The sequence below is a fragment of the Harpegnathos saltator genome, unplaced genomic scaffold, assembly GCF_003227715.2.
Source record: "Harpegnathos saltator strain DR-91 unplaced genomic scaffold, Hsal_v8.6 scaffold93, whole genome shotgun sequence".
Classification (NCBI taxonomy): Eukaryota; Metazoa; Arthropoda; class Insecta; order Hymenoptera; family Formicidae; genus Harpegnathos; species Harpegnathos saltator.
Window position 1 is genome coordinate 926,997 of NW_020230721.1, and position 25,842 is coordinate 952,838.

A 25,842-nucleotide genomic window follows, 5' to 3' on the forward strand; every position below is an offset into this window, starting at 1 on the left:
TTCAGTAATGTACCAATCAGAATGCAGTATTTTCATCCAACAAGCAATCCAGCACGAAACAAGCACCGTGTACCGCTGGCTTAAGATTGAAATAAATCTAGACGGCGCGATGCAAACGCGGATTGTTGAAAACGTCACACGCTTTCTTAAGCCAGCGGCACACGGTGCTTGTTTTCGTGCTGGATTGCTTGCTGGATGAAAATACCGCGTTGTGATTGGTATATTTTCGAAATTGGATGAAAATGCACCAATCAGAACGCAGTATTTTCATCCAGCACGAAAACAAGCATCGTGTGCTGCTGGCTTTACTATGGCTGAAAATTTATAACGTGCGTGACACAAGTTATATATTTTCAGTACTGGCAGTGAATTTTGGAACACGGCCTAAGTAATTACAGCTGCGTTCCGAAATTCACTGCCAGTTCTGAAAATACATAGTTTGTGTTACATATACTATAGAATTTCAGTACTAGGAGTGAATATCGGAACGCAGTCTACGTTAAACGAATATGATAAAAGCCATTCCCGATATTTCGGAAATCGCAGCACGAACAAGAACCGAAACAAGAAAAGAAAATAGGCGTAGCAAGTATATGCATTAATCGAAGACTTTACCGGCAGCGCTTGAAAATGGGTATAGCCACCGACGAGGTAATAATTCGTGAAACACTCTGTACATATGTCTTCGACCGCAATTTTAGTATTATTTCAACTTTGAATTATTAACTCAAGGAATGCCAACGTGTGTATATATTTAAAATAAAACTTATTCTAAATTTTCTCGCAATCCTAGAAGACATACATATATACACACACACACATACACACATTCGACTTGTTTTCCGTATTGATAATCTTTTGATACTTTCCGATATCTTTTTCCCATTATTCCATCTGCTACCATCCATGTTTATTTCGAGATATGTTTCATATTCCGGCCACGGTATTCGTAAGAGGACGCTGATGCACAGCGAGATTTCTCTGGTACGCTAAATTTCACAAGACCAACATCTTTATTTGGTATATTCAGTACTACAACCGCTCACTGAGCGCTCAATGAGCTATATTTGATTGGTATATTCTTTTAGATTTAAAAATATACACCAATCAGATGCAAGAACTCACTTAGCGCTCAGTGAGCGGTGTAGTACCGAATGCACCCATTGGCCGCATTTAGTAGAACAAAGTGATCAGTGTGCCGCTGGCTTTAACTATGGCTGCATTCAGCAGACTCAACAGTTGGACAACATTACTAGATTTTCCACTGAATCTCGCTCCTGATTGGTAAATACTTCTGGGTCTATGAAGAATCTAAAAGAATGCTCCAATCACAGACAATAATCACTAAGCGCTCTCTGATCACTTTGTTCTACTGAACGCGGCCAATGTATCCCGTCGGTTGTACAGCGAATATAGTTCCAGCTCAAAAATGGCTGTAGATAGCGCATAAAACGTAAAGCGTGGTCTACAATGGCCATAAGCAGTAAGAAGAAAGCGTGAACAGTAAGAAACGGACCAACCACAGTTGATTATTTTTGTCATAATCGACTGTGATTGATTTATTTCTTACCGCTTATGCTTATTTCTTATTGTTTACTGCCATTGTAGACCACGCTTAAAAGCTGAAAATCGATGTTAGCCAAAATCTGGAATAGTCCAATAATGTATGATTCCTAAGGAAAGATTCGCATCTTGACAAAAGAGCATAAGGCAACATCCAGTCAGAAATCGCGCTGATAATCTGTCTCTCTTTTTCTCTTTCTCTCTCTCTCTATCAGTGCGACTTCTGACTGAAAGCTGCTCTTCTATTTTCTGCCAAGGTGTGAATCAGGCCTAAGTATATACGTCATTGAGGATAGCCGCTTCAGTGCTTTCAAGGCCCATCTACAATGGCTGCAAGAATAAGGTTGTAAGCGTAAAGCCCGTATCAGACTACGGATTGGGATTGAGTATTGGATTAAAATTTAACCAATCAGGAGTAAGTTTACTATATTTGAGATTATTTTCTCTTTTTCAATTGGTCAAATTTCAATCTAATCTCAATCCCAATCCATAGTCTGATACGGGCTTAAGCAGTAAGAAATAGACTAACCACAATCGATTATTATAAGAATAATCGATTGTGGTTAGTCTATTTCTTAAGCCAGCGGCACACGGTGCTTGTTTTCGTGCTGGATTGCTTGCTGGATGAAAATATTGCGTTGTGATTGGTGCATTTCCGAAGATGGATGGAAATGCACCAATCAGAACGCAGTATTTTCATCCAGCAAGCAATCCAGCACGAAAACAAGCACCGTGTGCCGCTGGCTTTACTGCTTACGCTTAAAACCTTATTCTTGCAGCCATTGTAGATGGGCCTTTAGGTTTCTTTTCTCATATGAAAACGCACCTTATAATTGCCATCTATCGCCGTAACGTGTTGGCAGCCTTGCGTGGAAGCGTCGCGTCGTATCGTCTGCATCGCGCTGCAAGTGACAGTTCGTACGTGTTATTGACAGTGGATGCGTAACGCGACGCGACGCGACGCGATGCGATGCGATGCGACGCGAAATGCAATTCGTGAAAGAACAATTCATCCGATGAACGAATGATTACAACGCACGTATGACGGTGGCGAGCGCGCGCGAGCGATGCCGTGATACTTCGTGCACTGCGCTGTGAAAGCCGAGCGTGGCCGAAGCGAGCGACGGCGCTCGCGATCGAACTTCATCTTCACTGACGGTGCGTTCGAGCACTGCACTGTGCCGCCTCTGGACTTGTTCGTCGAATATTCTTTGCGATTTCTCGCGCTTATCGTTTCGCACCGTCCCGATGTGATCGGATCGATCGTCGTCATCAACGGCTTGTCGGCGGTCTCGTCACTCCGTTCGCGGCACAGGCTTATGCCTTTTCAACGCTCGTGTCAATTTCCCCGTTCACGACACTATCAGCGCTCTTCTGCCACACGTTGGTAAAATCGTCATGACAGTCGTCTGAACATTCTCGCAAATTTCCACGTTGTTTCCTCGATGTACAGCATGTTGTTCTGCCACGACGATTATATCATACTCGCCAACGAGGAGTCAAATAGTCGGTGTGCGCGATTGATATCTCATCAAAGTATTTCTTTCGAAAACACATCTCGTCGCTTACTGACAATCTATTGCCATTGTATATTCTCTCACTGAGGATTTCCCGGCGATTTCTCACGCAATGTCAACACATTTCGTTCGATAGGATTAATTCTCTACCAATCTCCGATAGGAAGAAATTTCTACTGATTATTGATATTTCGAAAAATGCAAACATTCCTGTGATTTATCGCGAATTTCCCTTAACAAGGTGAGTTTTCACAGAAGAATCATTCGTGAAAGCTTATGCTATGTAGCAGATTTATTGTATAACAAATATAAGAATCATTTTGAATCTTTTATTGTGATTATATAAAATATGATGCAAATGAAGCAGGCATTATAATGTTCACACTTGCACTTGACACCATATCAGTAAACATACTTTCATCAATATTTTGTGTAAATGTAGCTCCTGTATGTGCATGGGCCTATATGTAAACTAGTCTAGTTTATACTATACATATGTAATATGCTATATTATATATACATATACATATATATTTATAACATTTTCTTATAAGTATGATATTCATAATATCCAATTAAAGACAATATAAATGTGTGAAAAAAGGGAAAAAAAACATGTGAGATTGAGTCGGATATTGATGGAAAACAACTGAAAATATAATCCATTATAAAAAGTTAATATATATATATATATATATAAATTTTTTATATCAGGCCGACGCTTTATTGATGCTTCATTTGCATTGCATGTGTGTGTGTGTGTGTATATATATATATATATATACACATATAAACAATGAAAAATCATTGATAATAAATTTTTGTAGATAATCGCTTCAAGTAGATTTCAAGTTAACAGTTATTCAGTTTTCTTCTTTCTGAAATCAATAACAAATTTTACAGAAAGAAAAATAAAGAAATGCCGTATGAAGACATTTAATCGATTCATTCAGAAGCTGCAGTCTTATATTCAGAAACAAGTGTCTCAACGGAAAAGAAAATAAGGTGCAGACGATAACAGAGAATTCGGTATGATCCGTGGTGGAGCTAGAACCCGCTCGAGAATATTAGGCGGGGGGGTGGAGGCATGGAAGCCGAAACTGGTCGGCCGTCTCTTCAGAGGCTCTTCAAAGGCACCTTGCCGTCTCCGGGAATACCCGGATTAGATGTTATACGAGCCCTCCATCAAGTACGATTTATTTAATTTTTCTGATACACCTTTTTGCGCGTGCGCGCGCGCGCGCGCGCATACACACACGCACGCACGCACACAGAGAGAGATATGTGTATATATATGTACGTGTATGTATATTTTTAAGTTCGTATTTTCTCAAATCTCTGTAAAACTTCATTTACCGCATCTCTGCCACTTGTCAAATCTATGTCGTAAAATTTTAGCAACTTTACATAAGACCCTCTTAGATCTCTATCATCATAATTCTTGAATATTGCGACAAATTTTTTGTTTACAAGTTCTTTTTCCCTCGTTGTACGTGCAGATATCAAAAGAAATAATTATACTCGCATGTAGAAAATAAAATAATCCATACAGTGTTGATATGAAATAAAACATATATGCACGAGAAAGAAAGAGTACACGAGAATTTGATGAACATTTTGGTTATTGCACCGCTTGGCAAAGATAGATGGCTTCTACGACATGTCTTGGTGATTCAGACGGTCGTATCGTTGCGTTCGGCCTTGGATTCATCACGAGAGGAACTTCGTCGTTTGCAAGAGAGCGTCGGGACTTTCTCTGGCGAGAGCTACATCGACGCGGTCAGCCGTTTGGCCCTCGAGAACCACGTGCTCAGAAGAAGGATCTTGAGCAGGAGCTGCGAGTTTTCCAGCAATGCGACAACCGGTCTGCCACCTCAACCGAGACGCGTTCGACTCATCGTAGAGGCTCACACGAAGTAAGCACGACTTGACCGCTTTCTTTCTGGCGCAAAAAGAACGAACTGTTCAACAAATTTAATAGCCGAAACCTACCACCGACCGACTATTATGTGCCAGTCAGCACTTGGATTCTGCGAAGGCCGCTATGGACGTATCCAAGAAGAAGGCCGCTACCGATACTCAGGACACGATCGATCAGTCTGCCTCCGGACACAGCAGTAGCAGCAGTAGTAGCGGCAACGACAGTCCCGACCCACCATTACGAGCTAGTCGAGCCAGCAGATTTCAAGCTTCGTCAAAATCCTCCAGAGACACGGCTAGCTCGAAAACCGTCGAGCCACCGTTGGTGCCTACGATGCTGAACGCACCTCTAACTGAAAATTACAAGTCCCCGACTTCGGCAACGAATGCGATTAATAACGAGGAAGAAGGTCGAATGGAAGTCTCGGGTAAAGATGCAGCAAATATCTCGGTTTATGTTATATCGATACTGTATACAGTACAACAGTAGCAACAACAACAACAACAACAACAATAATAAACAAACAAACAAAGCAGTTTAAACAATGATAATTAACATTGTTACATTGATAAGAAAAAGTCGGTGATTCGCAAAATAGAGAAGTACAACTTGACTTGAATTAGGTGAAAAAAAAAATGTTAACCAAAAATACGAAGATGAACAAACATGACACTAGTCTCGCGTGAGATTCTTCAAGTATCGCTTGAGGGTATTTTCGGAAGTAACTCGGAGAAAAATCAATCGGTTCCAGGCGATACAGTTAACGTGGATCATCTCGACGTTCCCGATAAGGATACCGAGGACCTGAGTCTAAAGTCCATTTCTGACGGTGACAATTCCGTGTTCAGCGATCACGCGGTGGATCAGACACAGGCGCCTCGGCAAGGTCAGCAGGGTGACCCTTCGAGACCAAACGAACATTCGGAGAACGAGTCGGAGGAACTGGACGATATCGAACTGATATTCACGACGGACGAAACCTGTCGCGATCTTGGCCTGCAGGAGGATCTGGTATCCATTACGGAGACCGAATCTTGGCAACAGGCGAGCGCCGGTAGCGGCCAGCCTGTTCTTCTTAAGTACACAAAGTCAGCGGAAGGTGAGTCGCTGGTGTGCAACGGCGACAAAACCAGCTCCGTCGAGGAGGCCGTCTCCTCGCAGAGCTCCAGCATCGATCGCGAGGAGAGCGTCGACAGATTCGACGAGAGTTCCAGTACCAGGCTCAACAAGATGTGGTCGCAGTGCTCTGTCCTGGTGGAAACGGATATTAGCAAGTGCGGCGTACTGGAGGATGCCGAAGGCACGGCTGGATCGTCTTTGCGACACGCTGCGCGAAGAAACACCCTGGCTGCACCACCTACGGCTTACAGGTGACGATCCGACTCCGTTCCCTTCTTCGAGACTTTGACTCTATCGTTGCTGACCGAGTGCCGAAGAGTCCTTACGATTTTTGCTTTCGCGCCGTCTTTTCAGGCCCATTATTCATCGGGAAGCTCTAGCCGGTGGCCGGAGGAAGAGCTCTGCGCCGTTGCGACCGGTGATGGACCGTAGCAGCGGCGCTAGAAGAGAATCCGGCGCGCAGACGGATATCTCTGCACTGCCGGCGCAGTGGCGCTCCGAGAGCTACCTAGCGCACAAGGTCGCGCATACTTTTACGACGCTACCTAGTAAGTTTGCGCTGCCAACGGGAGTGCCCGGCCGACTGAGGCTGTCGGACAAGACGCGAGAAGCTAGAAGAGTCATGTTGTCGGATATCAGTTTCACCAGTATGGTACCGGAGCTGTCACGGAGCGCGGATCACCTGTGCCATGACCCGCACGCGCAGGTAACGAAACGACGTCACAGATGCAAAGTAATTCTTAATATTATGTCAGATTAGACTATCGTACAAACGGATGAATATACTTGTGCGAGATCATCGGACTGGATGATCGATGATGACGACCGGACCTTTATCTTTCTTCTTAGACGTGTTTGAATTCACGCGGCTGTGGTCTCCGTACACCGGAGGCTCATCGACGCGAATCTTTAGGCTCTCCTGCCGCATACTGGCCACGTTATAATCCTGCGACAGGTCTGCCGAGTCCCTGCGACTGTCGCTTGTCGAGCGATCTGTATCCGTCGCGATACCGCGGCTCTTTGACATCGATACCGTCGCCTGGCCTCGAGGTGGTCGGCGGTCCTCCGCGGAGACATTCCTGGAGGGCGACAGCAGCATCCTTCGACACGTGGAGAGTGCCGGTCGCGACTTCTACGCCACGACCCACCTGGTCTTCGATGCCGTCATCTCCGACGCACGTGCATCCTCCATCAACCTCCTCCAGAGCTTCGAAAAATGTACCAAAGAGGACGAGATCTAAAGTCACCTTCCAAGGTACGGTGGCCTTTGTTTGCGCGCGCGCGCACGCGCGAGAAAGAAGGAATTTACAGAAATGGAAATAATCGAAGATATGAAGAAAAATGATGACGATTTGCAGAATGTCCAATGACGCGCGGTAGTCTACCCAACTTACGTTCAGACTTGGCCGGCGGTGAGAACAGCGGAGATTCTACCGAATCATTGATTGATGAGGCCGAGGATTACCTACGGCGAAGTATCGACTCCATGCTGACGATATCAAGCGCCAGTACGGACTATTGGAGCAAGCAGACAGCGAAGCGAAGAAGAGCGCGCAGACACTCGGAGCCCGACTTAATTCGCGATTGGTATCCTCCTCAGGATGCCAGGCCATACTTGCCAAAGGTATATCGTTTGGATCGTTATTACCGTCACACGTCGATGGATCATAATTTTGCGTAATTTTACTCTATAATCTGTATCTGTAAACATGTCGAACAACGTTCGACGTGTTCGCGCGTCCACGATCGCACAAATCATTGTCTATCTGATCTAGATACCAAGGGATCTCAAACTGGACCACCTCGTGAAGGTCATATCGCCAGAGGGCAGGGTCCTCCAAGGCCGCGTAAGGTACATAGGTGCTGTTCCAGGTCGAGAAGATGCACACGTGGGCGTCGAACTGCCATATCGCAACGGTTCATCCGATGGTACATTTCATGGCAGAAAGTTTTTCGAATGGTAAGTCTGTCTGTTATGTTGTTCCGTTGAAGATGAGATGTTTCATCTCGAGTGCTACTACTCTACTTTTGTTTGAAATGGAACGATATAGAAAGAGAGTTCTCTCTTAGTTGCTTTAAAAGTAAATAAGAGAGTCTATCTTCTGACTCAAGTTCGATAGATCCATTGTGCGTCTCGGTTTTAATAAAGAATAAATACATTTCAATAGTGAGCCGAATCGAGCGATTTTTGTTCCATTCAAGAAGGTGGTACTCGCCTGGTGTACCACTTGATCCGAGAGACTCACCGCGGTGGCCACCACCCCTCGTATTCTACTATCTCAGTACACCATGTAAAAGTTGGGAGAAACGTAAGTCGTATTTGCTGCTTCTGACGAGGTTCTGACTGAGTTGCGATAACGAGATTCTTCCTCTCTAATCTCTGGCGATTATAATTCTCTCATTCCCACGATGATGGGAATGTCGTTACTCGATGTTCAGATCGTTAATTGCATTCGCGTCTACATTCGGCATGCGACTCAACTTTAAAAATTGAATTCCACTAAGAACCGCGCGTCTATACATCGTTTTATAGTCTATCGTACATTACAAAGTGTTGTAATCAGTGTGATACTATATGCATATACAGTACACACAGCTCGCTCCGTTTATATCTTCATGGTGGATGGATCATCATCACTGCGGAACATATACGGAATAGTAGGGACGAGTCCCGCGCAACATCGATGTCTAATTTTCCTATAGAATGTTATTTTCCTTACAACCGCGCGAGGGTTGTGAGTTTGTGACGTTCCGTGAGGGAAGTCAGCGATAACACAAGACTTGAATTGAATATGTCGTATTGTGTTACTGACTGTTGACAAACGCAAACGTATTTCGCTCAACCAACGTAAGAAATCAATTGCGAGGAATGAGAGAATTAAATTGTAATTTCGTATAATTTTTCTTTGAGAGTAAGAAAGGAGACGAATAGAGAGAAATTAGCAGTATTGGGGGAGAGGATTCATTTTCAGCAGGAATAATCGAAACTATCGATAGTTTCCGTTTCAGTAATCAAGAGACTAACTGTGACGGCGAACGTAACAGCATAGCAAATGCATTGTGATTGTATTCTCTCGCGCGAATAATTTAAACGAGTCGACATTTATTTGCCGCGATATCACGCATGGCTTTCAGTTACTTAAGAATTGTGTTCGTCATTTAAGAAAAGCGAACGAATTTATTGCGGCTACTGTGATTAACTGATTATTATTATTAATACATACACACACACACACACACACTTCTCTCTCTCTCTCTCTCTCTCTCCCCCTCCCTCTCCCTCCCTTCCTCCCTCCCCTCTCTCTCTTCAAAAGTTTTGCTAATCCGAAATTCCAAAGTTAATCCGACAAGATAAAAAAATTGATTTTTCTCGTTGGATACTTTATCCAATTTGTTATCCAGATTGTTTTTCCCTTGCACAATACGAGAGTTATAGTGATACAATGTAACCCATCTTTTATATCCTACGTACATATTACTTCATTCTATTTCTTCGTTGGTGATCGAACGTGCAATTTAGTATCAATATCCACAGCGAAAACTTGTTCCCGACGTGTGTATTCTTAAGCGAAACTAAAACGTGCGAAGAGAAAACTGATTCAAAAACGTCAACACATGCGAAAGTGACAAATATTAATTTCTTATCAACCTAATGATATCGCATATATCGCGCGTTGCTTACGAATTCACGAGCTTTCGATGAACAGATGTTTTTTAGTGTACGTATGTATATGTATTTTATGTATATGTATACTTGTCTGTACATTTTAAAGACATGCGTATATAAAGTGTGGGCACTACTTGACTGTATAAAGACGAACACACACACGTACACATACACACACCCACACACACATACACGCACACGATATACAATAACCTATGTCGTTTTATCGACGAATCCGATGTTTGATTTGTTCGGAAGGCTAGGAAAACCACCGATTAACGCATCGATTTCGCTGGATTTATAGATTCATAGATTCCTAGCTGAATGTTAACGTAAAGAAGAAAAAATAATAAAAACAAAGAGATTTGTTGTCAATCCCCCCTTCGCTATTTATTGTAATTGTATAACGAGTACCAGAAAATAAAGAAAACTTAATTACAATGCAACATACATATCATCATCCTCCGCGAATCTTTCGTGCCTCTTCTCTTTTCTCGAGATTGCTCGATATCTCGAGCATGTTAAAATGTGACCATGACTTGTGAAGAACTTGCTTGACAAGGTATTTCTCGTGCATACTACGACTTCTAGTTCCCAAATTCTTATATAATCACAGCTATTCCTTCTGTATCTGTATTCTGTGTCCTTTCCAGATAATTTCCATTGCGTGTTACGAATATACCACATACGAATGATGTTGCGAATTCTCCCCGATATTATTTCAATGAGCTGCAATGAGCTCATGATAAACGATGAGCCGGATAGTCGGCGTACCAACTAAAAGCACCGTTGGACCCGGTATGTCCACCGAAGTCGACGTAATCCAGAATGCGTGTGGCTGATCGCTCTGTACGCTCGGAGTCGTCCTGATGAACAACGCCGGCCGGCATATACGCTTCCGTTTGCCGAGCCATCCTTGACAACGACGGTGCGATTGAGTTCACCTCGATTATGTCGATACCGTCGACGCCGTCGACGGGAATCGCAATATAACGGCGACCACCTAGCACGTCACAAACCACGCACAACAGCGCCAACACGGTACTCTGTATAAAAAAAGAAAAAAAAAGAAAAAAGGGAAGGAGAAGGAAGCGCGAGAGAAAGAAGGAAATTAAATTGTTCAAAGTGACAAAACATTAAATTACCACATTGAATGATAAAGTTATTTACCAAATTATTCATCATCTTCATGAGCTGAGAATTTGACAATTCGATACGTTGAACTAAAGAGAGAGCCTCCAACGCCGATGTTTTATACGTTTCGTTTCGCCGCAGCTTTCTAATCCTTCGAAGGAGTCAACAATTACTTCTGACTATTTCTTGCACCATGTTTATCTCGTGAGTCAATTGCCGCTACGTTAGCACGACCACGAGCTGCTGAAACGTGCCGAGAATTCTCGAAAAAAAAATTATCTTCCTTGAGTTACGCTTCGGTACTTTCGATTTTCTTTCAATCCAACTTTCGATTATCCTCTCTTTCCCTTCTCCCTCGCTGATTGCGTTTTTCTTTATCTCGCACATTCCGCAATATTGTCGACAATTTAACAACTAAACTAATAAATTTTCCAAAAATTATCTTTATTCTTCTACAGTTTACACTTCGAAATTGACAAAAATAAATCTCTTCTGTGATTACTCATTTGTATTAGTCATTTGAAACTTAAATTATAAAAGTGGAATGAATAATATATATAATTTATCTGCAGATCTATTAATTCTGTATCACACACGTATCGAAATATATTTAAGTGTTATGTACTATTGTACAGATCGACATTCCTGGTCCCTTATTTCACAGTCATGTTGATTTGCAGATCAAAAAGAACACCTAAATTTCGATATTTTTAACCAAAATCTCCATATTTCCAAACGTTTTGTAATATATTCGCACGCACACACACACGTATGCGTATACGCGTGAGGAAATCGACACACATATATATGTATGTGCATAAATATATCACGCAACATGTATATGTATATATATGTTAAATATATGTAAGTATTCTTGTATTTCGCCAAATTTACAAACAGTCGGGTATTGCAGATTATTAGATCTATTATATTTAGAATGATCTTGCTCGTTATTTTGCTCCATAATTATCGTAAATCTGATATTAAAATAAATCTTAAACATAAACGCCATTATTCGGTGAAAGAAAATTGTTAATAATATTTAAGAATGCATTATTTACGAATTTTAATTAGTGAATTTCGTTCTACAACATATATACTTCCGGTGGATTTCCAATATATTTGTATAGTTAAGAAATTAGTTTGATATATCTCTCTAGACGAAGATTCTATAGTGACATTAAATATCTCTGTGAACTTAAAAATTTAAAAATTTTCAAAAGAAACTTTTTGCCTTGACGACTTTTTTTTAGTACGATGCAGTTTTATCATAAAAAAGACAGATTTATAAGTCCTATTATTTTAAGTACAAAATAAAATCTGAGAAGATATATACATATATATGTATACACATAACACATAGTTTTAAAACTGTGCGCGTATGTGCGTGTGCGTATGTGTATGTATGTGTGTGTATATATATATATATATATATATATATATATATATACATACACATATATGTACACATATGCATACATACATGTATACATACATATATGTGTATATATATATATATATACATACATACATATATATACATACATACACACTATACAATACATATTATATAAAATTATGATTCCACTAGAGTAAAAAATGCAAGAATCATTTTTTTAAACCATTTCCAACTTAACTTAATTGTAAACTTAATTTGAATTAATTTGAATCGTTTAACTCGTCTTTATTATGAACAGGAAAATATTCTATTTTGAAATCAGATGATTTTGGTTCGAAATCAGATTCTGTATCATCCTCATTTGCATCAAACTTTTATTCCACTTTACTCAGTACGATGTCAGTGTGACATTATCTCTTCGCCGATCAGTTACTTTAACCAGATGATCGAATTGCTGGTCGGATTCCTGAACACTTATGGAATAAAAAATGAAGATTTGTTATTATTGTTATTATTGTTCATGTCTGAGTCATAATGAACATTATATCACTTTGGTTGTGAAAAATTATTTATTTTCCCGTGTTACTAGAGATGATTATTCGACTTTCGAAAAATTCTTTTGCACGCATTATAAAAATAATACCTAATACACGAAAAAGAGATCCATAGAGAAATTCTTCTGCATAATTAACAATGTGTTCTTACCTTTGACTATGACGAATTTGATGATACCGATGGCTCTGATGATTCTAATGATTCTGATGATTTTAATGTTTCTGATAACTGTGATGATTCTGGTGGCGGTGATTTTTTTAATGGGTTTGATAACTTTGTTGGCTCTAGTGACTTTAATGGTTCTGACGTTTTTAATGATTTTGATGGCTTTGATCCTGTTGAGCCAAATATATTTGGAAGTACCGACTTATCCTTGTTCATCTCGCCTTCTTGTGCATGTGTAGTCAAGCACTTGACTTTACTCAGAAGTCGAACCGACAAGAATTGACGCTTCATTACACTCGTCACGATATCAGTCATTTCCGAGTGAACATCTTCCTTAAAATCAGCATGACCGGTCTTTGTCAGATGTTCGCCGACTTGAAGTTTCTACAATAACAAAATATATCTACAAATCTTCGGAAAGCGATTTAAAGAATATACACTGTAATGATGTTTCTTTTCGGAGGAAAATTCTAACATTATTTCAGAAGAAATTTTCGAAATAAATAACGATATGTATAACATTGTAAGTCTAAAATAAAATTGTATCTTACAAATAACCATATCCGTATATTTCTATTAAATTTATATTTTGTGTGTGTGTGTGTGTGTGTGTGTGTGTGTGTGTGTGTGTGTGTGTGTGTGTGTGTGAATGTAAACCCTAAAAAGTTTACATTTGTCATTTTTTTATTGAACGCATAGTGCAACCGCAACACTTGTATTGCAAACAATGGTCTTTCCTCCCACCAATTATTTACTGACATTATACCAGAGCTTTTATTCCTAGTTTTACTTAGGGCATTTGTGAAATAAATTTTCAAAATTGAACAATCATGCAGTACAACGCGTAGCAAAAGCTATCTTTGTAATATAAAAACTCAGGGATCGAGCATAACAGGCCAAAAATGGTAATTAAGAAAAGTGGTATCCTAAGATTTTTTCGTAAATACATATTTAGGCTGTGTTCCAATTTCCAAAATTCACTGCCAGTACTGAAAATAAATAGTTCATGTCACGTATATTATAGAATTTCAGTGCTGGCGATGAATATCAAAACACAGCCATATGTGCTTCAAACTGTAGAAACTGAATCTGTTTCTACGTTCGAAAAGGACAATGTCAAAACATTTAATTTTAACGATATAATAATACACATAAATTTAGAATAAAAATTATCATCTCATTCTTATTCCGGTAAATAATTTATAAAAATTAACACCTTGTTAAATGTAGTTACAAATGCAAAGAGATTCTCTCTATTTAGAGAATGAGAATATCGAGGATATGAGAACTGTGGACCAAGAACTTAAATTTAAGAATTTAATGGACGTAAAATTTTCAGAAAAATTTTACTTTCGCTCGCATCGTCTTTTCATCTTATTTCATCATTCTCACCTCATATCTGTCGTATAGTTCGACACATAAAATCACCGAATTTTCACGTTGAGGTCCTTCGTGATCGACGGGACGTTGTATATAGCCTTTAACTGTAGCGTCGATGACTTTCGACTGCCCTAGCCAAGTATATGATGCGAACTCTTCGCAAGCCAGTTGAGTCCACTTGTCTTCTCTGCACAATAATTCATGTCGATGAAAACAACCGAAGGAAACAGATACGCTGAAGTAGATAATAGACACGCCGAATAATTATGAAGCGGAATAAAACGTGAAATTACAAGCTCCATCATCCTATGTAACTATCGTAACTAATTTGTGTGGTAGCTGTACAATACATTTTTATTAAATAATTTTTTCTTTATTTAGTATGCTAACTTCAACGTGATATTATCTTTATGGGAAAATCCTGCTATTAAAAAAATATTTTGGTTCTTTCACAAGTTCTCTTAATTCTATGTTTGTAAAGTGTATAAAGTCTTTTAATTAATTGATGTTTGTATTGTGTGTATATATATAGCCAGAGACAGCCGAATTATTCACATTTTTATATATAACGTAAGTTATATAATGTAATATGTCCACATGCGAATACAAATGGCACTTTATATAATTACTCAAGTAACATTATGTATAAATTATCAATATAATGGCTTACTTGGGCTTAACATTTGCTAGCGTACATTCCACGGCTTGCAGACGTAAACCTAGCATGTCGGTACGAAGTTCTAATATATCCTCTTTAGAACATTCTATAACATCTCCATAATCCAACAGAAATACTTCATATTGAAAGTTTTTTAGAATTTTTGTTATTTCCCCTCGATACCATTGATTATAACGCTTGTCTTTAGCTGCTACTATCTTGCCTATAGTTACCTAAAACCAAGTTATGAAAAATTAATAGGTCTGTTCTTTTCCTCTGCATCGCTGCACTAGTGCAATAAGTTCGAGTGAGATAAGTATATATTTGTCTCACTTTAACTTATTGCACCAGTGCAACGGTGCAGAAGAAAAGAACAGACCATATATATTAGTGATTTTATACACATATGTATGCATGTGTGTGTACGCAAACACACATATGTACATACATATATTTACAATTGTTCTATGTTATTTGGTATGATTTATTTATTTGGTACGGCGGGTTTCCTATACAACGCACGCGCATTGTATCAATCTTAAACAATCTTGCTACTTGCATGACTTTGCTTACTATGTTATATTTGACATTGATACAAAAAGATATTAATGTGTTATATGAATAAGGTATCATATATTAATATATATAATTGAGAGATATGATTATAAATTTAATATTAATTCGGTATACGATTTACAATATTTATAAATTATATGCATATTCGCAAAAGTGATCAAAATCATGTATTCTTTCACTTACCTCTTTCAAAATGTGCATTGAGTGATTATCTTCGTCGTCGTAATACATTGCCATTTGGCTTGCCAAAGATTCTAAATAGATAATTCCAGGGCCAAGTATTTGAATCCAGAATTGATTTGGTGATTTTATCGCACTTATGTACACTTCCATTGCATCATCTGTTGAAATTAAAATTTTTGTTTCAATAATCAATGAAACATGTCCTTCAATTCTATGTTGTGATACTACAAGTAAAAGTTGAATAAAACAATATAAATAGCTTTACGTGCCTGCTGGTAATGGTGACAGTATAATCCTTGAAAGTTTAGGGTCATCGGGTAATTCGTCAGTCAAAAGTTTTGAATAAGCTCCAGGTACTCTAATGGGACAAAAATCTTGCAGCATAGCGTCAACTCCATCTTCCAGTTCAACCTTCTCTCCTATGAGTTTAACAGCCACCTCTATTTGCTCAACAGTCCCGTGTACTATTATTCTTTTTTTACCATCTTTAGAGGGATCACCATATGAATAATTTGCAGGATTAGAAACTGCAGAGTAAGAATAATTAATAAAATGAAAATAGTATTGAAAAAATCATCAAAAAAATGTTTAAAAATATTACATACAGGACCTGTAATCCAAATCACTGTCGTCGATGATAACTTTTGCATTCGAAGCTTCTTGAATTTTCAATAAATTTCGTCTACCTTTTCCTAAGATGTGTTTCACAGTTCTATATGGCACGTAAAATTCATAGCTATCGATAACAGGTACATTGTCTATTATGTTTTGAACAATAGTTTTTGCTAATTTAACACCTTCTGCAGAACCTGATATAATGCAAATTCGATCTGAAGAATTGTTTTTTACAGGATTGTTGCATCGTTTAATTTTAATAGTTGCACCAGTTTTCATTTCTATTTCTCGGATTGTATAACCGCCTTTGCCGATGACAGCAGCTACAGTCGAATTAGGCACTTTGAATTTTATCGAAACAATTTGAGATGCTGATTTACGTTTCCAACCACATAATTTATAATTATCCTACAATGTAATATTAATGAATCAATTGGTATATAAATAAAATAAATAAATAAAATAGATACGAAAAATAGATAAATAAATGTAAAGTAACTTTATTCCATATATATGTATATATATGGAATATATATAGAATTTACCTTTCTATATAACTCATATAGCAAAGTTGCACCAACAGTTGTTAGAGATACACCAAGTAAGCCAAGTATTATTGATTCTTTTTTGTTAATATTTTGTAACATCCACCCCATCTTATACAATATAATGATGCTTCTTTATTATAGAACTAAAAGGGGATATAATCCTATAACGAGAGAAATATATACATATGTATGTATATATGTGTATATATTTTGTATATAATCTATATACAAAAAGTTAAACATATACATTTGAAATATATACATGCAATATTTAACTTTTGTTAATTTTTATTCAAAACTTATTTCCAACTTTTCTTTGTATCATATCATATTTGCTTGATAAAAAGATTAATAAAAGTTTGGAATATTCTGTTAATTTCTAAAACCCAAAAATTATTCAAATGAAATTCTTAGGCTTCTTTCATTTAAATTTTCTATTTAAATCAAAATGACCATAGAGATATTATTTTCTAAATCAAATAATGAGATAACTTGAAAAAAAAAAAAATAAAACTACATTTACTTTCTAGATAGAATAATATTATCCTGACATTATCTTAAGCATACTCAGAATATCTTAAGACAATTCTCAAAACAATCTAAAGAGATTCTGAATAATTTTGAGAAATCTTGTGTTACCAGCGTTACCTTCTTAGCCTGCATTCTGAAATTCACTGCCAGTACTAAAAATACATAGTTTTACACATATACTTTAGAATTTCAGCACTGGTAGTGGATATCGGAACAGCTTTAATGTTACTGTAAATACTTATAAAAAATAATTAATAAATTAATCGAAATATATGTTATAATAATATAATTCTGCTTCTCTTTTCTTTTCAATTTACCGATATTACAAATGAAGTCCCTAAACTGTATAATTACCATAAATAAATTTCTAAACGTTTCTTTCAGGTTATTGACTCTTTCCGTAATTGTTTGAACATAATACTTCGATACTCCTGATAAAAAAATTTGTCAGTAATCTAATCTATTTACTAGTTGAAGTAGTTAAACTAATTAAGTTGTATATTTTAAGTGTTCGAAAAAAAAGACGGAGAATACAAAAAAACAATATTTTTTGAGGAAAATGAAATTAATAAGATTACTATTTTGCTGACGCAATACCTAATTCCTTAACGTAATTGTATATAGCTTCAAAACCTGCTTCGGGTAGAAAATCCAGCACGTTTAAGAAGATACGAGCGGTTACTTTTCATATGACACACAAGGACATTTGTGAGACAAAAACATAGAATGTACTAGATATATAATAGATAAACATAACAATTACGTCATAGACATGGCTTTATGAAAATATTTTCAAGTTAACGTTTGTCGTACCGAGAGCAGTTTAGTATCTTCTATTTCCTTTGTTTCCTTCTCTTCAAACAAATAGCAGAAAGTACGAATATATGTCGTATCTCTAGGATCATACACACGCTTTCACGATTTGGGTTCGAATGAAACCAGTCGCCTACAGTTTGGAACAAGATAGTCACATGAAGTTCTAAATACAAAGAGAACAAAGAGAAGCAGAAAAAGTAAATGGTAGGGATTATAAACCACGTTGTACAACTGTCGTGTTTTCTAAACGCAACAGTTGCAACGGTTGATTAATTCGTCAACGTTATTGGTCTGAATGTAAGGATCTAACAGTAAAGACCAATAGCCACTAATCGCTCAGTGAACCTTTTGTTTTCTTTGTGTGAACGCAACCAATCAAAGCAATTTTGTTCCGTTATTCACTGTGAAACAACGAAACGGAATTACTCTGATTGGTTAACCCCCTCACTTGCTTTTTCCATTTCTCTTCAAGGTCCTTAAAGCTCGGTCCAGAATAGATTGCAAACACCAAGGCTGCGTTCCGAAATTCACTGCCAGTACTGAAAATACAGAATTTGTGTCACGTATACTATAGAATTTCAGTGCTGGCAGTGAATATCGGAACGCAGTCCTAGTTGCGAGTTGCGAAGAATGGCCGCGTTCAGTAGAACAAAGGCCGCATTCAGCAGACTCAACAGTTGGACAATATTACTAGATTTTCCACTGAATCTCGCTCCTGATTGGTAAATACTTCTGGATCTATGAAGAATCTAAAAGAATGCTCCAATCACAGACAATAATCACTAAGCGCTCTCTGATCACTTTGGCCGCGTTCAGTAGAACAAAGTGATCAGAGAGCGCTTAGTGATTATTGTCTTTGATTGGAGCATTCTTTTAGATTCTTCATAGACCCAGAAGTATTTACCAATCAGGAGCGAGATTCAGTGGAAAATCTAATGTTGTCCAACTGTTGAGTTGACAACATTACTAGATTTTCCACTGAATTTTCCACAATTGCTTTAAACGGAGTTTAAAGCAATTATGGAACTGGGCCTTAAACTTCGTTTACAGTAAGTTGTGGAACCGGGCCGAAGTCGAAGTTAGAAGCCGTGTAAACGTAGTCTATCTTTCTCTGAACCGCTCGATATAATGGAGGGAATAGGGCAGTGCTCCTTCCAGTATGGTTATATTTCAATGAGATATACTATGTCTATAGTTGCGATTGCCGGTTGCCGTCGCCAAGAAGTTAAAAGTTGGGCAACTCTCTTTTAGCAATCGCAAATCTGTAAATCGTAAGAAAAAATTGATCAATCACAATTGATTATTCTTCGACCGCAAGGAGAATAATCGACTCTGGATTGGTCAATTTTCTTACAATTTTGTGACTTAGGACTTCTATTGTGGACCCCGCTTAACTCAATACATATATACATAATATATGGAAGCTGACTGATGCGTCCGATTCTTATGATTCTATATGTGTGATATTATTAATATTTAGGAACAATATTTGCTACTGTAATCAGTTACCATTTATAAATTTTGTATATAGGTCTTAGAATATATCATTTTGAGGAGATGACGATGGTAAGTTAAATGTGTACAATAAAAGGCACTTTTTTGGGTAAATTTAAGGTTATGTTTAAGATTGTGTAAAACGCACTTATATATTATCTCGAAATATCTTTAAATTGCGGCTGAAAGATTAATATCCATGGATATATATTTGTTTTTATTATGTATTACGTAAGGATATTGCATTTTACACAAAGATATTCTATACTGTTATCACCAATGATATGTAGAGTAAATCATATTTATCATTGTTAATTAAAATTAAATTTAACTCAATTTGTTTGGCTAATATCTTACTGTTTTAGGAACTGAAGAAGTTTCTCTATGGTTTATTAAGTGGCATAGAAGGTTTGTATGGTATATTAATTACAGACAGAGATGGAGTACCTGTTGTATCCGTGTCTGATGAGAAAGCACCAGAGTTAGCTATGAGAGCTAGCTTTTTATCAACTTTTGGAATGGCAACAGACCAGGGAAGTAAACTGGGTCTTGGGAAAAACAAAACTATTATATGCATGTATAGCAATTACCAGGTAAAGTACACAATAAGCTAGTAACAATTAAATTAAGGTATAGTATAAGTATTGTGTAAATATATTTTAAATAAACCAGCTTATATATTAGTATTTGAGGTTGAAAAAAATGAATGCAACGAAGACAATTATTGTCAAGAACATTATTATCAGTATTGTTTATTAAATGAGCGAGACATGTTTTAAGTTATAACTAAATATAATTACTAAATTATTTGTAACACTATATTGAATTCTTTATCGTATATTGATATACTACTATTATATGGCAAATATACTAATAGTATACATATACTAGTTATTTGATTCTTTATAGAGAAGTTGGTTGTGTGAAAATTTTGAATTGTTTATAATATTAAATGAATATCTAAAGACCAATTTTTGATTCTCTGTTTCTCATTTGATTAGAATATATATCATCTTAATATCACTTGGAGATATTTTCTCATTAAAGAGTTCTTATTTGGTATTTAGGTGGTGCAGATGAATAAGTTACCATTGGTTGTAAGTTTCATCGCTAGTCACAATTGCAACACTGGTCACATATTGTCATTGGAGAATAAGATTGATCCTATTTTAAGTAGTTTAAAAAATGCAGTAGTGGAAGCCTGATGGTTACCTGTTGTCCATTATGGGTGATAAATACTGAATATTATTAAGATGCAAACTTATGAACCATTGAGGATATCGCACGAATAGTGCCTATGTCACAATGTTAGTACTTTTCCCAATAGAAAACAACCTGTTTCTATATTTCTACTTGCTAACACTTTTACATAAATGTCAAAAGCGTATTTTGTGGGCAGAAATAATTATAGTATTTCATAACAAAATCAGTGTAGTATAGTTCTTTAAGAACTTTAGAGATATTCTTAAAATTGAAATATGATTTGTCAAGAAAAGGAAAAGTATGCTTTTATTTAATAATTATTCGATATAAATATTCGAACAATAGTACTAAATGAATAAATGTGTAACAATTCAAATGTGACTAAAGATAATTTTCTAAAAATTGTAACAAACACAGAAATCTTGTGAAATTCCAAGAAACGCGTTTAAATAGAATAACGTAATACTGATAGTTTATAATTGTTGAGTATACTCTACATACACACAAAATGTATATCATTCCAACAAAATGCCGAGCTAAATAATTAAATTTGGCTAGTAGGAAATCCCTAACAATATCTTGATAATCTACTTTACAGTAACACAATATTATTGCTTTATTGCTTTTAGTGATATAGAAATTTGAACAATTGTGAATGATCAAATTAAGATTATAATTTGATAAAGAAACAAACTATGTTTATAAACGATAAGTATAAGAGGAGATAGACGAATTTCTATGTTAAATCACATATCGACAAACAGTCGTTTTTCTAATGGTACTTATTACACATCTAGGTAATATAAAAGTAATACATAAGTCATATAAGGCTGAATGTAGGAGAAAGCTATAAGGGATAAAGCAAGGGTTTACCATCGAGACCATTTAGAATGTTCTGTGCTGCAATTATTGACATATTATTGCGAGTCTTGAGCGTCGAACTGCCCAAATGTGGCAAGATTTCTGTAATATTATACATACAAAATAAAAATCGATGATGTGAGATGCACTTATTTATGTGAAATAAAACTAATACAATATAAATATAATAATTATCATACTTATTTCATATGAGAGAATACTGACCGATATTAGGCAATTTTAGAAGTTCATGATCCGGTGGTAATGGCTCTGGATCGGTAACGTCCAGTCCAGCAGCGAATATTTTCTTATTACGAAGAGCTTTTACGAGTGATTCGGTATTTACGATCTGACCGCGGGCTATGTTCACGAAAACTGCCGTATCTCTCATCTTATTGAAAGCATTGTCATTGAAGAGCCCTCTGGTTTCATTGTTTAACGGAGCCGCGACTATGAGGAAATCACTTTGCTCCAGAAGTTCGTCCAGAGTTACGAATATTGCTCCAAGTTTATCACCTAAATCATATTATTTATTTCCAATAAGATGTTTAAAAAATTTCTACAACATTTTACACAAATTCATTATTCTTAAATAAACGTGTAAAAGATTTTCGTTAAGCACAGAATTTATTGTACGCCAACATAATTATTTAGTAAGATAAATAAATGAATAAATATCTATGATGTAAAAGTTCAATAGCAAAGTAGAGTCCAGTTAGGATGTAAGTGCAATTGTCAGCATGTAATAATTTATGATACGATAGTGCATGCGCATGTATGTGTAGAGAAGGGATAGGAGGGAAGGAGAGGGTGAGGGGGGGGAGGGAAAGGAGGAAAAGCATAAAAAGAACATCGTAGTCTAAAACTTTGTAAATATTATAGCGCTTAAATTCACGCGAAATGTATCTTCTTCGATATATCATAACGTACCTGCTTCCTTACGTGAATGTCCAGTATAGATAAAACGCCCCACTTCGAACCCTATCAATCGTTTAACGATTGCTTGACCGATGTTTCCTAGGCCAAAGATACCAACTGTAGACCCTTGTAGATCTTGTCCCAGTAACCATTGTGGTCTGGATTCCACCTGACCTCTTAATTAGATTATTGTATACATCTATAGAGGCGCGTTTTATTCAATATATAATTAAGCATTTCGCATCATAATTAATCCTCTGTACTTTGATATTTAACTCTCAAGTCACATAAGTTTTCATCATTAATTATGTAAAAATAAGAAAGAAAAGAGCTGTATATTAGACATATCTTGAATCTTCAATAAGTAGTAATAAGAACAATAAAAGAGGATTAACTTTTGACCTAAAGTGAAATAAAATATCAATTACTGTTCCAGTTTTACGCGACCTTCGTGAGCGCGTCTCGCTGCAGATAACATTAAAAGTATAGCAATTTCCGCAACTGCGGCAGATAATACTTTGGGCGTGTGCCCCACTTTGATTCCTCTCCTCTTAATTTCTGCAACATCCAAGTGATCGTATCCAGCCGACATTGTCGATACAACTTTCAAACTTGGGCCTGGAAAAAGAACCAGTAAAAAATCAAACTTGATAGTGTATTACTCGATAAGATGTCTTATAATCTATCATCTTTTTTTTCTTTCATGATAAACCCAGACAGCACACGGATGTCCATTGGACGTCCGTTATATGTCCATTTTTTATACAAAAGACGTCCTTAGGACGTATGTTTGTCACAACTTCGGACATAGGACATCCGATGGACGTACATCGGACGTCCTACAGGTCCGATGTCCAATAAGGACATCCTTGTTACGTCCAATTTAAGTCCACGGACGTAAATTAAACATACGGACATAAATTGGACGTGAAACGTACATCCATTGGATGTCCGATGCTGTCTGGGAAATATACAGCGTATATTTATCTATCTCTAATATTTCAGATTTTCAGTTTCGTATTAAGCTTCAGAAAAATTTACTTATTTAAATTTGACGATATTCTTGTTTCACAGACATTTAAAAGGATGACTGATAATAGGATGACTAATATAAAATGTTGCTCAAAGTTGTTTAAAGTTGTCTAAAATGACTAAAAGTAAGTACAGCAGCATGATGGCTTACCGGCGATGTCGAGAAATTCGCTGTTCACATTCTGATGGTTCGCGAGAAATACAGCATCATGTCCTGGAAGAGCTTGCAGTACTTCTTCTCGAGTGCTTACAGCGGTTGGTATAATGGTAACGTCGCATCTATATCGACAAAATGAATAATATAATATTCCAAAGAATATAAGATATACCTCTATGTTATTTTAAACGTGTCGAAAATATATGCAAAGTGGCCTAGAGCGTCCTGAGTACTTTCAAGATGACCTTAAGACATTTTGTGATATATGGGATAATTTTGTGGAAATGTGAAATTCATTCAGACTTACCTGGTTCGAAGCAGATCGATGCCGGGAGTAGGCGCTTCGTTGCTAGTTATCAGTACTCGCGGTAGACCCGGTAGATTCATCGTGCTGTTGAGATCTTCTATTTGACCTCCACGATTTGTATATGTACACACATTAGGACAAATTCTATGTTTACTTTCAATTTTATTGGAAATATGACTACTTAAAGATATTTAAAGAACGTATATGTACTTAGAGCATTATGGGAAATAGTCATTGAAATTATATCGAACAATGTACAATTGCGAAATAGATTAAATTTAATCGATAGTTACCCAGTACATACAGTAAAACGTTTACACCTCTACTGTGTATTATAACTTTCTGACTGATAGCTGTTACTACGCCCGTAGAATACGTTGCGCAATTTATAGCGATAAAAAAGGAATTACACACCCGTGTTGCTAGTTCGAACCGGTTTGAAGATAATAAAAGATAATCGATGAAAGTACAGTTGCATGCACTTAATGATTTTTCTTTTGCTTTCGTAAATACCGAATTGGACTGGTTATGTGGAATAATTGATAAATAATGGTGTTTATATCCTGAAATTTCTGCAAAGCGAACTTTTTTTGTTTTTTAGTCAAACATTTTGACATTTCGCGAGAATGCAACTGTGAAACCGAGCGTGCATGATAAGCAAAAAAGACTGCAATAATAGATAAAATGAAGGTTATTTCGTCCACTAAACTCAGAAAAAAATTTGTACACTTTCAGACAAACAAGGCTGCACAAAGATAAAACAGACTGACGATACTGACGAATATCCGTCGCGAGAAATTTTGTTATCGTTAAAAACTAAACAAATTCTCAAGAACCAAAGTAATTACATGCATGTATAGATAACTAAAATTAAAGCTAATTTAATCGCAAGTAAACGCATTCCTTCAAAGATAGCAAATAAAAGAATTAAAATTTTTAAATAAACATGTCGACTTTTTTTCTGTTAAAAAGAATCAATGAAGTAAATTCTAAACAAAAAGAAGAGTTCTCCTTTTTCAAAATATGTATATAAAATTTAATATCGCGGTACTTTTAGAGCGAAAAAAGGAAAAGAAGCAAGTGCAAAAAGAGAAACGTATCTAAAATCGATATATTTAATATTTTACACTATAGCTTGATATCTCATAGGTCTATTCCAGTATATTATGGAGCTCACCGACTCATATTAAACCGTGTTCCGCAGTACATACGCTGTTAATAGATGCGTTCCGAAATAGGTTTCGGAAACTTTGGTTTTAGTTGTAAAGTTGGTAGACCTTAAATTAACAGATACGTTCTGTAATTGATCAGCTGATTCATACGATCAACTTTACGGTCGGAAGATTCAGTAATCAAGATAATGAGTAACAAAAAATCTATCCATTTCTCTATCTAATGTATCTAATTACAAAATTAATAGCTAAACCCAAACTTGTAAACAGAAATACATGACTGTGAATGTTCAAGCATGATCAGCTGATCAATTACGGAAAGTATTTAAATTAGTTTAAGGCTTACCAATT

The 25,842-nt window shown here is 36.7% G+C and overlaps 5 protein-coding genes across 18 annotated transcripts; 2 read left to right on the plus strand and 3 right to left on the minus strand.

The window, feature by feature from the left end:
• The first annotated feature begins 2,437 nt into the window (after positions 1–2,437).
• On the plus strand, positions 2,438–9,359 carry LOC105180824 (uncharacterized). 10 transcript variants are annotated; one of them, XM_011137115.3, is made up of 11 exons: positions 2,438–2,950; positions 3,217–3,321; positions 3,984–4,269; positions 4,758–4,996; positions 5,097–5,428; positions 5,753–6,371; positions 6,475–6,826; positions 6,970–7,375; positions 7,479–7,744; positions 7,896–8,080; positions 8,289–9,359. In XM_011137115.3, exons 3-11 carry the CDS (start codon positions 4,168–4,170, stop codon positions 8,350–8,352), a joined length of 2,565 nt encoding a protein of 854 aa, XP_011135417.1. In that variant the 5' UTR covers positions 2,438–2,950; positions 3,217–3,321; positions 3,984–4,167; the 3' UTR covers positions 8,353–9,359. The 10 variants fall into 10 exon arrangements, with proteins under 10 accessions (XP_011135417.1, XP_025163434.1, XP_025163435.1 ...); XM_025307649.1 differs by having other exon boundaries at positions 2,438–2,946; XM_025307650.1 differs by having other exon boundaries at positions 2,438–2,721.
• Positions 9,360–9,963: 604 nt separating this feature from the next.
• Positions 9,964–12,341, minus strand: LOC105180823 (uncharacterized). Its single transcript, XM_011137114.3, has 2 exons — positions 10,958–12,341; positions 9,964–10,833 (listed from the first exon to the last, which is right to left on the minus strand). The coding sequence occupies exons 1-2, from the start codon at positions 10,976–10,978 to the stop codon at positions 10,528–10,530; spliced, it is 327 nt and encodes a 108-aa protein (XP_011135416.1). The 5' UTR covers positions 10,979–12,341; the 3' UTR covers positions 9,964–10,527.
• Positions 12,342–12,590: 249 nt separating this feature from the next.
• papi (tudor and KH domain containing protein papi) lies at positions 12,591–18,549 on the minus strand. Of its 3 annotated transcripts, none has more exons than XM_011137111.3 (9): positions 18,345–18,549; positions 16,998–17,161; positions 16,443–16,860; positions 16,107–16,364; positions 15,838–15,995; positions 15,091–15,311; positions 14,433–14,607; positions 13,026–13,424; positions 12,591–12,793 (listed from the first exon to the last, which is right to left on the minus strand). In XM_011137111.3, the coding sequence occupies exons 2-8, from the start codon at positions 17,106–17,108 to the stop codon at positions 13,032–13,034; spliced, it is 1,734 nt and encodes a 577-aa protein (XP_011135413.1). In that variant the 5' UTR covers positions 17,109–17,161; positions 18,345–18,549; the 3' UTR covers positions 12,591–12,793; positions 13,026–13,031. The 3 variants fall into 3 exon arrangements, with proteins under 3 accessions (XP_011135413.1, XP_011135415.1, XP_011135414.1); XM_011137113.3 differs by having other exon boundaries at positions 16,998–17,143; positions 18,345–18,545; XM_011137112.3 differs by lacking the exon at positions 18,345–18,549 and adding an exon at positions 18,129–18,242.
• A 999-nt stretch (positions 18,550–19,548) lies between these two features.
• On the plus strand, positions 19,549–21,304 carry Lamtor3 (Late endosomal/lysosomal adaptor, MAPK and MTOR activator 3). The gene is made up of 3 exons (XM_011137110.3): positions 19,549–19,913; positions 20,207–20,434; positions 20,909–21,304. Exons 1-3 carry the CDS (start codon positions 19,905–19,907, stop codon positions 21,044–21,046), a joined length of 375 nt encoding a protein of 124 aa, XP_011135412.1. The 5' UTR covers positions 19,549–19,904; the 3' UTR covers positions 21,047–21,304.
• A 190-nt stretch (positions 21,305–21,494) lies between these two features.
• On the minus strand, positions 21,495–25,588 carry LOC105180819 (glyoxylate reductase/hydroxypyruvate reductase). 3 transcript variants are annotated; one of them, XM_011137108.3, is made up of 7 exons: positions 25,497–25,588; positions 24,320–24,425; positions 24,007–24,134; positions 23,252–23,441; positions 22,836–22,999; positions 22,131–22,421; positions 21,495–22,007 (listed from the first exon to the last, which is right to left on the minus strand). In XM_011137108.3, exons 2-7 carry the CDS (start codon positions 24,397–24,399, stop codon positions 21,892–21,894), a joined length of 969 nt encoding a protein of 322 aa, XP_011135410.1. In that variant the 5' UTR covers positions 24,400–24,425; positions 25,497–25,588; the 3' UTR covers positions 21,495–21,891. The 3 variants fall into 3 exon arrangements, with proteins under 3 accessions (XP_011135410.1, XP_011135411.1, XP_011135409.1); XM_011137109.3 differs by lacking the exon at positions 25,497–25,588 and adding an exon at positions 24,624–25,157; XM_011137107.3 differs by lacking the exon at positions 25,497–25,588 and adding an exon at positions 24,613–25,157.
• Between the last annotated feature and the right edge of the window lie 254 nt (positions 25,589–25,842).

Bases quoted from the DNA above. Each gene is read 5' to 3' on its own strand.
- LOC105180824 (XM_019840374.2), top strand. From the start codon at position 4,168: ATGGAAGCCGAAACTGGTCGGCCGTCTCTTCAGAGGCTCTTCAAAGGC. The intron at 4,997-5,096 runs GTAAGCACGACT...ATTATGTGCCAG, and splicing joins ATCGTAGAGGCTCACACGAA to TCAGCACTTGGATTCTGCGA. The intron at 7,376-7,478 runs GTACGGTGGCCT...GACGATTTGCAG, and splicing joins ATCTAAAGTCACCTTCCAAG to AATGTCCAATGACGCGCGGT.
- LOC105180823 (XM_011137114.3), bottom strand. From the start codon at position 10,978: ATGAAGATGATGAATAATTTG. The intron at 10,834-10,957 runs GTAAATAACTTT...TTTTTTATACAG, and splicing joins TGAAGATGATGAATAATTTG to AGTACCGTGTTGGCGCTGTT.
- papi (XM_011137111.3), bottom strand. From the start codon at position 17,108: ATGGGGTGGATGTTACAAAATATTAACAAAAAAGAATCAATAATACTT. The intron at 14,608-15,090 runs GTAAGCCATTAT...ATTATTGTGCAG, and splicing joins CTAGCAAATGTTAAGCCCAA to AGAAGACAAGTGGACTCAAC. The intron at 13,425-14,432 runs GTGAGAATGATG...TTGTTATTGTAG, and splicing joins AACTATACGACAGATATGAG to AAACTTCAAGTCGGCGAACA.
- Lamtor3 (XM_011137110.3), top strand. The intron at 20,435-20,908 runs GTAAAGTACACA...TTTGGTATTTAG, and splicing joins GCATGTATAGCAATTACCAG to GTGGTGCAGATGAATAAGTT.
- LOC105180819 (XM_011137108.3), bottom strand. From the start codon at position 24,399: ATGAATCTACCGGGTCTACCGCGAGTACTGATAACTAGCAACGAAGCG. The intron at 24,135-24,319 runs GTAAGTCTGAAT...TTGTCGATATAG, and splicing joins ATCGATCTGCTTCGAACCAG to ATGCGACGTTACCATTATAC. The intron at 22,422-22,835 runs GTACGTTATGAT...AATATGATTTAG, and splicing joins ACATTCACGTAAGGAAGCAG to GTGATAAACTTGGAGCAATA.